The sequence below is a fragment of the Anopheles coluzzii genome, chromosome 3 (genome assembly GCF_943734685.1).
Source record: "Anopheles coluzzii chromosome 3, AcolN3, whole genome shotgun sequence".
NCBI classification, from domain to species: Eukaryota; Metazoa; Arthropoda; class Insecta; order Diptera; family Culicidae; genus Anopheles; species Anopheles coluzzii.
In genome coordinates this window covers 25,621,905-25,632,606 of record NC_064671.1, presented here as the reverse complement: position 1 = coordinate 25,632,606, position 10,702 = coordinate 25,621,905, and the positions used below count along the sequence as shown (strand labels likewise).

At 51.4% G+C, this 10,702-nt stretch overlaps 2 protein-coding genes across 2 annotated transcripts; one reads left to right on the top strand and one right to left on the bottom strand.

The window, feature by feature from the left end:
• Positions 1–1,902: 1,902 nt before the first annotated feature.
• LOC120959846 (uncharacterized) lies at positions 1,903–3,504 on the top strand. The gene is made up of 4 exons (XM_040383536.2): positions 1,903–2,543; positions 2,608–2,950; positions 3,011–3,109; positions 3,170–3,504. The coding sequence occupies exons 1-4, from the start codon at positions 2,038–2,040 to the stop codon at positions 3,374–3,376; spliced, it is 1,155 nt and encodes a 384-aa protein (XP_040239470.2). The 5' UTR covers positions 1,903–2,037; the 3' UTR covers positions 3,377–3,504.
• Positions 3,505–7,577: 4,073 nt separating this feature from the next.
• LOC125907202 (bromodomain-containing protein DDB_G0280777-like) lies at positions 7,578–8,887 on the bottom strand. The gene is made up of 2 exons (XM_049608135.1): positions 7,706–8,887; positions 7,578–7,631 (listed from the first exon to the last, which is right to left on the bottom strand). Exons 1-2 carry the CDS (start codon positions 8,885–8,887, stop codon positions 7,578–7,580), a joined length of 1,236 nt encoding a protein of 411 aa, XP_049464092.1.
• Positions 8,888–10,702: the final 1,815 nt, after the last annotated feature.

The following is a 10,702-nucleotide window of genomic DNA, read 5'->3' as shown; positions in this document are numbered from 1 at the left end:
CACTTTTAGGAAAACATTAATTTTTATTTGCTATTTGCCGTTTTATGACCTTCCAGTCAGCAGCACTGTTCCGGACGTATCAGCATCGAATGCAAGGAGAACCTTGACACATTCAGCTACTTCACTGTTCCGACTGATTCTTCAACTCCTGGAGGTTGACAATAAACAGATGCATGCAAAGTGCACTGTTCCTGTTTTAGCAAACCGTAACCAACGAAGCTTAAAACGGTTAAACTGCATTAAGTCATTCTACGGAAAAGAAATCCTTGCCAACGAACGCTCCCTCAGCTTGTGCAAAGAAACTGCAATCCGTATGCGCCAAGTATCGAACGATGTCGTCGTGATTTTTTACGACCACAAACCAGATCACCCCAACAGTGAGCAACCCCGTCCGGTGTGGAATCTTTATAGCTCCGTTCCTTAAGCTCTCGCTTTAACTAGCGTCCCCCAGTGGGTATGTGTGTGTGTCTGTGTGCGTGTTTGGACCAATCCTTGCCGAAAACCATTGCCACACAAAGCTTTATGACAGACCATCAAGCTCTCCAATGGCTTGCACAACTGAGTGAAGGAAAGCCGGCAAGCATCACTCAATAGAAATGCGAAAACTCTTCGCTCGGGAGCGGCTTTGCTACGCCTTTGGACGTGAAATTCTTCGTTGAAACATTAAGCCCTTGGGCGGGATTTTAATTTCTCTCATTACTCAAACACTCCCAAAGCAAAACTCGCTCCGTCCCTCCCTCCCTCGCTTCCCAAAAACCGCCCATCACCGAAATTTAATGAAATCTCGTTTCACGCCCTTCGGCGAAGGCGAACATTATGGATAATTTATGCAATCATTGTAGACCGAATCCCCTAGACCGCTCCCCGCTTTGGCATTCCTGAAGCGAGCGGGAAGAGAGTTTGGGAACGATTCCCAGTAATCGTTTCTTTCCGCTGGATAGGGTTCCTCTGGGCCTGGCACGGGCGCTATCCGAAAGCGAAGCGGAGCATTCACAAAGAATGTTTCTCTGGAGAGTGAGAAAAAAAAAACGGCTCATAACGCGTATCGTGCCTTTCTTGCCAATGGCTCATACATTAGCCAACTCCTTCGTCATTCGAGGCATTCGCCAAAGCACCGAGGCTCAACTCTATCCACCCAGGCAGGCTACAAAACCTTCAGTTAAATTATTCATTGCAATTAAATGCTCGTTGAATCTTTACTCATTTAGCTTGACGCTTTTTACAGGCGTGTGTCAGCGTCATCTCTAACCCGCTGGTTTTACTTTTAGCTGTTTGGCACAGTTGAAGCCTACTGACACACTAACTTGGACAATGTTATTCCGAAAGACTACTAACAATAACAGCCTAATACATCCCTGTTCGCCAATTTTCATTCAAAACATTCCTTCATTTATTAAGGCTTATTTGTATACAGAATGATTCTTTATGCAAGATGTTAATATCAAAAACTATTTCTCACTACTTTCAATCATTGCTATGGGGTAAAAATAAAGAACCAATGAGAAACAACATACAATGACTCTGCCGAGCATTCAGAACACATTGCAAGTTCCCACACCGCTATTCAAAGACAATGAGTTGTTGATAATGAGGTAAGTGAACCTCACAACAACTGCAAGCAAAATTACCAACAAGCCTATGATTATTGAAGTATCCTTGAACTGCACATGCCAAACAAACGGCACTATATCGCCGTAAGCCCGATCAGTTACAGCAATGCAAAGATACTGCAATGATGTCATCATTTGTTGTAATGATTTATTTATTGAACCTACAACTCGCTATATCCCTCAGTGGAACCAGCTGGTTCCTTTCCCTTGAAAAATGTGCTCTATACTTGAAGGCGCTTCAAACGACAGGCTCATCACTGGTCAATATTTGGCCAATATAAACCAGCCTGGTTTGTTGAATAACTATTATTACGAAAATTGATCGTATTGGCTGTATCATTCCCACAGTCTTCTTATATATAACCGATTCACTACTCCAGCTGCAGCAAACAAGTCAATAGTCAACTCGCCGATAGTGCAACACAGCATGAAGCTATTCCAGATTGACGATCCACGTGAGGTCGTCCCGATCGGTTGCCGGCTGCTGAAGCTGTTCGGTCTGGGGCGTGACGAAAAGCTGAAGCTTCTCTACTGGGTCCAGTGTGTGTTTTATCTCGTGTTTAGTATAATACCACGCGTCTTGGTACAGATCGACGATACGATAATGTTGCTTCGGTTGGGCTCCGAGCTCGCTTTTGTCTCGTACCTTTACTCCCAAATTTTGGGCCTGTATTTTCGACGCAGTTATCTGTATCGGCTGGTGGATTTGCTTCAAACCTGCATAAACAAACAGTACTCGGAATCGATCGATCAATTTGTGATCAAATCGAATGCCAAAATCAACAAACTTTCTGTGACTTGCTGCAAATATTTTACAATTGCGTACGTTCTGTACTGTGCGATGCCACCGATAGCCTCGACCGTTGTGTACGTACGCAACCAGCGCAACAAGACGGCCGAACCGGAAGAGTTTATCATTTCCAGCGAGATGAAGTGCGTGTAAAGTTTCAGTTCATAGTACCAACCGTCTATTTAAATCCTTTTTTATCTTTTCAAGCCTCTACTACCTGAACATTCGATTCAATCTGTTGCACTTTTCGTTTTATACGATTGTTATCTGTCTGCTAACGATCACATCCGCCGGTTCTCTGTGTATTAAGGACATAATGGATGTGGCCGTCATCAAGACCACTTGCTTACTATTCCAAACGACGGCCATGCAGATTCGCGAACTAAAAGATAACATCTCGCAGGCACAGCTAAGCGTCGTCATCAAGTCGCATCGGGACACCTTGTTGTGCGCACAATATCTGCAGGAAGCTCTCAATCTATCGCTTCTGTTTCAGCTCACGTTTTGCAGCTTGATATGGTGTCTGATGATGTTCTACATTTTGCTGATGGTACGTGCAGGATCGTGTTTGAGTAATGATTTGGCTAAAACATCATTGATTTCTTTTCAGGGGTTTGACTCAAGAATTTTAAACGTTCTCATACTACTGCTCATAGTGACGGTAGAGACCTACACGTACTGTACACTCGGAACGCAGCTGACAGATAAGGTAAGAAACACACAACCAGATGGGGACAAAGCTAACGTCATCTTTTTGCTTCAACTCAAGGGTGAAGAGATCCTGATGGCGCTCCAGCAGCTCGCTTGGTACGATCAGTCGATCTCGATACAAAAGCAGCTTCTTTTCATGATTCGTCGCTCGCAGAAACCGATCATCCTGAGCGCTGGCAAGATTTTCTACGCCAATGTACTGCAGTTCAGTGAGATGGTGCAAAAGTCTTATTCGTTTTATTTGGTGCTGAAAAATGTGTTTTAAACTGGGGGCCAAACATCAATAATACACTGCAAGATTCGAATAGAAACACCATCTTATGAAGATCTTTTTTTTTTTTTTTTTTTTTTTTTTTTTTTTTTTTTTTTTTTTTTTTTTTTTTTTTTTTTTGTTAACGAAGAGTGAGCATATTCCATCCCCCTCTCCGACTCACCCAACTCGGCCGGTACGCTTGTGGTGCGTATTACTTCTTGCGGAGTCGTGTGTGCGGTTGCACCCTGGGTCACGACGCATCTTCTGCGGCGATCTTTTTTTTTTTTTTTAATGTATCCGCAGTTTATTTGTCAAAAAATTTACATAGTTAACATACAACTGCGCGCACCTTCCGATGGGGGTTACCCGTTAGGGATTTACCCACCGGATAAGACCGTCCGATTGGACCTTCCTTTTTTATTATTAGTATTATTATTATTACGAATTTATACACTATTGTGCCTTCATCCTTTATGAGAAAAAAAAAAAAAAACCTTTTGACCTAGCTTAAGCCCTTCCGTTACTCGCGTGGGAGTCATCCTCTGTGCCTTGAGCAGCTCTCTTAGCGCCCTGATGTTACTTGAGCGGTAACGGCTGCTTCTTCTTCTGGTGTTAGGCCAGTACGCCTCTCCTGTCTCTCGCCCGATGGTGGCGGTGACGATGGTGTCACCGTAGCTTGGCGCTGGTCCATTTCCACAGTAAGTTGCGCTGTGTGACCCTGCAGCCGACTGTCGGATAGTTGTTGTTGTCCGACCCTTCTCTGCGTTCGCCTCCGGTTGCGTTGTGGTGTCGGTGGTGCTACTGCTGCTGTTACTGGTGCTGGTGTGGCTTCGGCTGGTGCTGCATCGCTGGCTGCTGGCATGTACAAAAGTCGTAACGCGGACGCCAGTTCCATGTCGCCAAGCTGCTCCGCGCGTAGCCGAGCTCTACGGGCCCTTGTTTGGCGGTTTCGGGCCGCTCGTCGTACTGCAGCCTCGTCCTGCGCCTGCTCTGCGTTGACTGTCGCCTCTTCGGAGGCGGAACTGATAAGCGCGTTCATCGCTGCCTCATCCTCTCTCCAGCGCAGTTGCAGAACTGTGGTTATGCGTTGTGCCGCTTCCTTGATTCGGGTCCAAGAATCTGAACTTTGCAGCAACCTCCGCCCGATGTTCTCCTCGGTAATGGGACCGTCCGTTCCCAGCTCCAGTAGGTCGCGCCGGACTTCTACAAATCTCGGACATTGGAACAGCACGTGAGCCACTGACTCGACCGAGCCTGTGCATTCCGGGCATTCTGGAGATGGAGCGAAGCCGCAGACGTGCAGAAACTCTCGGAAAAATCCATGTCCCGAGAGTATCTGGGCAAGATGAAAATCCACCTCACCCCGCTTCTGTACCATCCATGAATGCACATCGGGAATCAGGCGGTGTGCCCAACGTGCATAGCGGCTGGCTCCTGGATTTGCAGCGTTCGCGTCCCACTCCCGTTGCCATGCCGCAAGTGTCACAGCACGTTCCTCGCGTCGGATGACCATTCGACTCGCCTCTGTGTCGGCGAGGTATCGCTGGTGGCATCGAGCATCCTCCCTTATCAGATGGTGATGTGGAATGAGCCCGGCCATGAGTACAGCAACGCTGTAGCTCATGGAGCGAAATCCGCTCACCACTCGCTGCGCCAGGTGTCGTTGGGCACTTGCTAACATCCGCCGGCACCACTGGCGTTCCGTGGCCTCAGCCCAGATGGGTGCACCGTAGCGGATGATTGACTCCGATACCCCGGCGAGCAATCTCCGCTTGGCTACCTGGGGCCCGCTGTGATTTCTCATGACGTTGGTCACTACCCTCACCACGCGACTGGCCTTGTCCACGACCATTTTCACGTGCGGTCGCCACAAAAGGTGGTCATGAATCATCACCCCCAGGTAGCGAATCGCCTGCTTGGAGCGAATCTCAACTCCACCCACTCGCATTGGTATCTCAGGATGCCCTCGGCGGAGGCTGGATATCATAACGCATTCCGTCTTTTCTGGAGCCAGCTGCAGATGGTGTTGCCTCATCCACGCGTGCACTAATTCCACTGCTTCCTCTGCAATTCTCGCCGCGTGTTCTGGCGTTGTTCCTGCCGCTAGAATCGCCAAGTCATCGGCGAACCCAACTATCTGAGCCCCTTCAGGGAAGTCCAACCGCAGCACGCCGTCGTATCCGACGTTCCATAGTGTGGGACCCAGAATAGATCCTTGCGGACAGCCGGCCGAGACTCGACGCGTCACGGGACCTTCTGCAGTGTCGTAAGTCAATTCCCTGTTGGTGAAATAGTCCTGCAGAATGCTGCGCAGCTGCAGAGGAACTCCTTTCTCTCTCAGCGCCTCCGCGATGCATTGCCAGTTGGCGGTGTTGAACGCGTTGCGTACGTCGAGTGCAACAACCATGAGACATCGCCTGTCGCGGTTGTTTGTGCGCCCAAACGACATGGCTCGTCGACCCGCGTTCACCACCTGTTGGATAGCCAGCAATGTTGATCGTCCGCGCCGAAATCCGTACTGATGCTCAGACAGTTTTGGGTTCTCCGGATTCTCCAGGTGCTCGTTCAAGCGGTTCAGCAGCAACCTCTCGAACGCCTTGCCCGCGTTGTCCAGAAGGCAAAGCGGACGGAAGGATGATGGGTCGCCCGGTGGTTTGCCCGGCTTAGGCAGGAGTACCAATCGCTGCTTTTTCCACTGTTGTGGGAAGCAGGACGTGTTCAGGCACTCCTGGTACACCTGTCGGAATGGGCTAGGGTATTTCGTTATGGCCACTGCAAGAGCGGCATTTGGCACCCCATCAAGACCCGGGGCCTTCTTAGGATGCATGCTACTAGCGATGGTTTGCAACTCCGGATCGGTGATCTCACGAAGCGGCACCATGTTGCCAGCTTCGTTTCCGTCTAAAGTGGGCCACTCTGCTGGGGGATGCTCCGGGAACAACGTGGAGACCACTCTCTCCAACACCGCTGGATCGCGCTCCTGTGCCGTACGTGTGGGTTTCATACGATAAAGGACCTTACGGAAAAGTTGCCCCGTCTCATCGTTGTGCATCGCTAGCACCATACATTCGAAGAATTGCTTTTTGCTAGCTTTAATTGCAGTCTTTAATTCATTTCTCGTCTGCTGGACCTCGGCTGCCACTCCCAGATGGTTGGGTGATATGTTGCGCAGCTGATCTGCCTCGCGGCAAGCCTCTACCAGGTTCGCGATTTCCGGGGTCCACCAGTATGCTGGCCGGCCTGTATATTCCTGCGAAGGGAACACACGTGACATAGTCTCGTCACAGGCCCGTGTCAATGCCTCCACCAAGCTTTCTGCACTCGTGCCTCGCTCCTCAAACTGGGAAGCCCGCAGCGATGACTCGAATAACTCGGAGTTGAACTGTCGCGTGTTCCATCGTGTCCCAGTCAAACGCGCTGATGCTGAGCGTTGTCCCCGTGGTATCCCTCGTCGATCCGTCGTTGGAAGCTCGCCGATTGTATAGCGGATGTACACATGGTCGGAGTAAGAGTAGCTCCGCAAGATCCGCCAGCAAGTGGCCGGGTTTGTCGCCAGGTCCGGACGGCAGATAGACGGGCTAGCAAACGCCACGTCAATTCTACTGGGCCGCGCTACTCCACAGCCCCGGAAAGTGGGTTCGGTTCCGACGTTAAGGACTTCGAGCTGGAGACTGTTGGCCAGCTGGAGAAGCGCCTCACCTTTCTGGTTGGTACGCTCGCTCCCCCAAGCGTTATGCCAGGCGTTGAAATCGCCTGCCAGCAGCACCCGTGGATGGCCTTGGGCCAATACGAAGATCCGGTCTAAGATCCCCTCAAACTCCGCCACTCCGATGTGAGGTTGAACGTAGCAGTTCACAATCGTTACCCCATTGACGTCTGCTACCACGACGCCCGGAACTCGGACACTTCGGATGCGCTGGATAGGGTATCGCACTCCGCTGGTTACTATGGCCACCTTTTTGTCGCAGTCAACCACCCAGTTGCCGTTATTTTGGGGAACTCCGTAGATTTCCGACAACAGCATAACGTCCACTTTTTCTACCCGCATCGTATTGAGCGCAAGATCTTGCGCAGTCCTGCTCTTGTTGAGATTTATTTGTAAAATATCCATCAACAAGTCCGTGTTGTTATCGCACAGGAGGCGGCGGCGATACGATGCGGGCCGCCGCAGATCATGCATTTTAGGTCGTTATTGCAGTTGGCTGCCTTGTGGTCAATCGCTCCACAGCGCAGGCACATGCCGGATCTGTCGATCCCCTGGCAGTCGCTGGACATGTGGCCGCGTTCCAGGCACCGGAAACAACGGCGCGAATTTGGCAACGGTTTCGGTGCTTCTCGTACCATGCAGCAAGAGTAGCCAATTAGGAGCCGCTTATCTATCAGATGGTTGGCGTCGCTGCGTGGCAATCGCACTCGGGCACGCTGTGAACCATCGCGCCGCTCCCAGATGTTGATAGTGGCCAGCGTCGCCTCCTTCTCTAACACTGTCTGGAATGTCTTACGGATGTCCTCCTCCGTGGCCAACATGTCAATATTGGTGATAATTATCTCCGCCATCTCAGTGACAACCCGCGCAGTACCCATCTCACCTAACTCTTCCTGTATTTTTCTCATGAGGGCTACAGCGTCAGCGTTGCGCTCCAGTTTAAGGCGCAGGTGGTCGCGCGCCGTTCGATGTCCCCTTCGAATCTGGCGATTTTCCTCAGCCAGATTCGGGTTCAAACGAACTTTTTCGTACAGCGTTTGATAGGTTTGACCCGTACCCGGTGCCACGAATATTTCATCTGGCCTCTTCCGAGCAGAGCGTCTCTGCAGGTTTTCGCACCGTTGATGTTGCTGACCAGCTGCGTCTGTTGTCTGCAGACCCGCCCTCGGCTGCTCCTGCTGGTGTTGTTGTTGTTTCCGCCGCTCCGTCCGCAGCTCCTGCCAACGACGCGACTTTCGCTGGACAACTTCTGCGAAGGAATCCTCGAGTGTCCCCGCTGACGATGAGGCTTCTTCTATCAATTCACTTTCCTGGTGCTGTCGTTGGAGCTGACGTAGTGACGGTTGCAACTCTTGCGACTGTCGCACAGTTAGTGACTGCCGTGATGGTTGTCGGTGTTGTTTTCGCTGCTGCTGCTGCTGCTGTTGCTGGTTGCCTCTTGAATGGCTGGGTTTGGAACTGTTTCCCATAAGCAATGAGATCAGCTCCCGATCGCGCTGGGCCTCTTCGCATAACGCCTTCGTGCGTTTTTCGGCTTCCTCTCTGAGGGTGTCCTCGCGACGCCTGGCATCTTCCCGCGCCTCCTGTGCTGCGCGTTCTACCCGTTCAGAGCTTTCTGCAAGCTGCTGCCGCATAAGCCCGAGCTCGACTTGGAGCTGGGTAATCACAGCCTGCAGCTCCGTTTTCTCTCTGCGTGACTCCTCAAGCAGTTCCGCTTTTTCCCTGCGCGATTCTTCGAGCAGCAAGCGCAATTCGCTCACATCGCTTGAGCGTTTCGTGAGGCCCGTGTCAATGCGAGCCTTTGTAGCTACAGCCATAGCATTTGGCTTTTTTGGAATCGCCCCGCTGCTACAATCCATTGGGATTGTTCTCGTTCGGAGCGTCTTCGCGGTTCCATTCATGCTGTTGCCGCTATCATATCGTCTTTTTTTTGGTATGTACCGCTGTAAACTTTCTGAGCCGCTGTACTGCTGCTGCGTGCCGCTCCGCCGTCTGGATCCTCGGATCCGGCCGTCTAACCGCGCTGACACGAGTTTTAGCTGTTTTCAATCCTTGAATCCTACCCTATATCCCCCCTTTTTTGTTTGTTGTCACGCTTCCCTCTGCTTGTGCGAATTGCGATTGTGTGTGAGACTGTGAGCCGACGACAATAATTTTCGCTTATTTCCGCTGTGGTTCCTGTGGTATTCGAGAAAACTTCACTAAATCCTTGTGCAAATCACCCACTCCTCTCGATGTGTGCATCTGAATTCCGTAAACTTTGTCAATATCAACTATTTTATGACCGATCCGAGCTTGAAGCTACACGAACACATCCGATCACGCTGAACACTCATGCAGCTCTCCTTCTGCGGCGATCTGGTCTGCTGATTCTGCTTATTACGGTGCTTTCCGTGGTGCAACGCGGTCCCTTTGGTCCTATCGCCCACACTTCGGGTGGGCAATGGGGGGTCTGCATCGTTGGTCACCACTCCAAGCACGTAAGGCAGTTCTCCTGAAACGAAATTTTGACAGGGGAAACAAGAGAAGGAGAAAGAGATAGAAGAAAGCTGAAAATAGAGGAGAGAAAAGAAAAAAAGATTGCTGGAAAGAAACGAAAAGAAAGAGATAAAAGATTAGTAACTTTCCAGCTTACGGTAGCCCTTGCGGCGCGGGTTGTTGCCGTGCCGCAGGGCCTAAGGGACCCCCATTTGCGTCCCTCGCCCGCCGTCTGGCCCGCCTGCGTCGCCTTGCCGTTGGTGGACGCTCAACATCCCATCTCGCTTGGAGAGTGGAGAAGATTGTCCTGGCGGCGGCGCGGACGGCCTCCCACGTATCGCTGCGGGCGCACATTTCCGAGACAATGTTATCCATTGTTACTCGGGAATGGCACCGCTGCTGCATTTCATTCCGGATCCGATCGAACCGTGGACAGTGGAACAGCACGTGTTCGACGTCTTCCGCGGCGTCCCCACATTCAGGGCAGTTGGGCGAGCCTTCCAGGATGCCTTTCTCGACGAAATAGGAGCGCAAGAACCCGTGCCCCGTGAGGAGCTGGGTGAGGAAAAAGTCGACTTCCCCATGCTTGCGGCTGACCCAGAGATTAATGTCTGGAATCAGCCTCCTCGTCTTCAGTCCTGGTGCTCCTGGTTGCCCTGCACCCGTTGTCCACTGGTCCTGCCAGCGCCTCATCGTCTCCTCCCGTTGCCGTTTCCGTATGTCCGAATGAACACCACCGCTCGCTGCCTTTTCGTCGTGGCAGCGGATATCCTCCTGCATGAGGAGGACTAACGGGGTGGTGTTGGCGACAACGCAAGCAGCATCATATGAAACGGTCTGGAAGGCGCTGGCGACTCGGAGAGCCCCCGGTCGATGCGCTCTTTGGACCGATTTGCGATGGGTCTCCTTGTCGAGCACCCATCGCCCCCAGGTGGCAACTCCGTATCGGATGATACTGTTACCGACGTTTACGAGCTGTCTCCTACTGCGGCTCTTAGGACCACGCTTGTTCGGCATCAGGCAGGTCAAGGCGTTCGTAATCCGTGAAGCCTTATTGACCACTCTTTCCAGATGCCGGCTGTGGTGCTGTTTGCGGCAGAGGTCCACTCCCAGGTACTTCAGCGTTTCCGTGGATTGGATCGAGTGACCGCCCG

Excerpts from the sequence above, each read along its gene's own strand:
- LOC120959846 (XM_040383536.2), top strand. The coding sequence starts at position 2,038 with ATGAAGCTATTCCAGATTGACGATCCACGTGAGGTCGTCCCGATCGGT. Across the intron at positions 2,544-2,607 it reads ATCATTTCCAGCGAGATGAA|CCTCTACTACCTGAACATTC; the intron begins GTGCGTGTAAAG and ends TATCTTTTCAAG. Across the intron at positions 3,110-3,169 it reads GAACGCAGCTGACAGATAAG|GGTGAAGAGATCCTGATGGC; the intron begins GTAAGAAACACA and ends CTTCAACTCAAG.
- LOC125907202 (XM_049608135.1), bottom strand. The coding sequence starts at position 8,887 with ATGGCTGTAGCTACAAAGGCTCGCATTGACACGGGCCTCACGAAACGC. Across the intron at positions 7,632-7,705 it reads TTGGCTACTCTTGCTGCATG|CGACTGCCAGGGGATCGACA; the intron begins GTACGAGAAGCA and ends CCACATGTCCAG.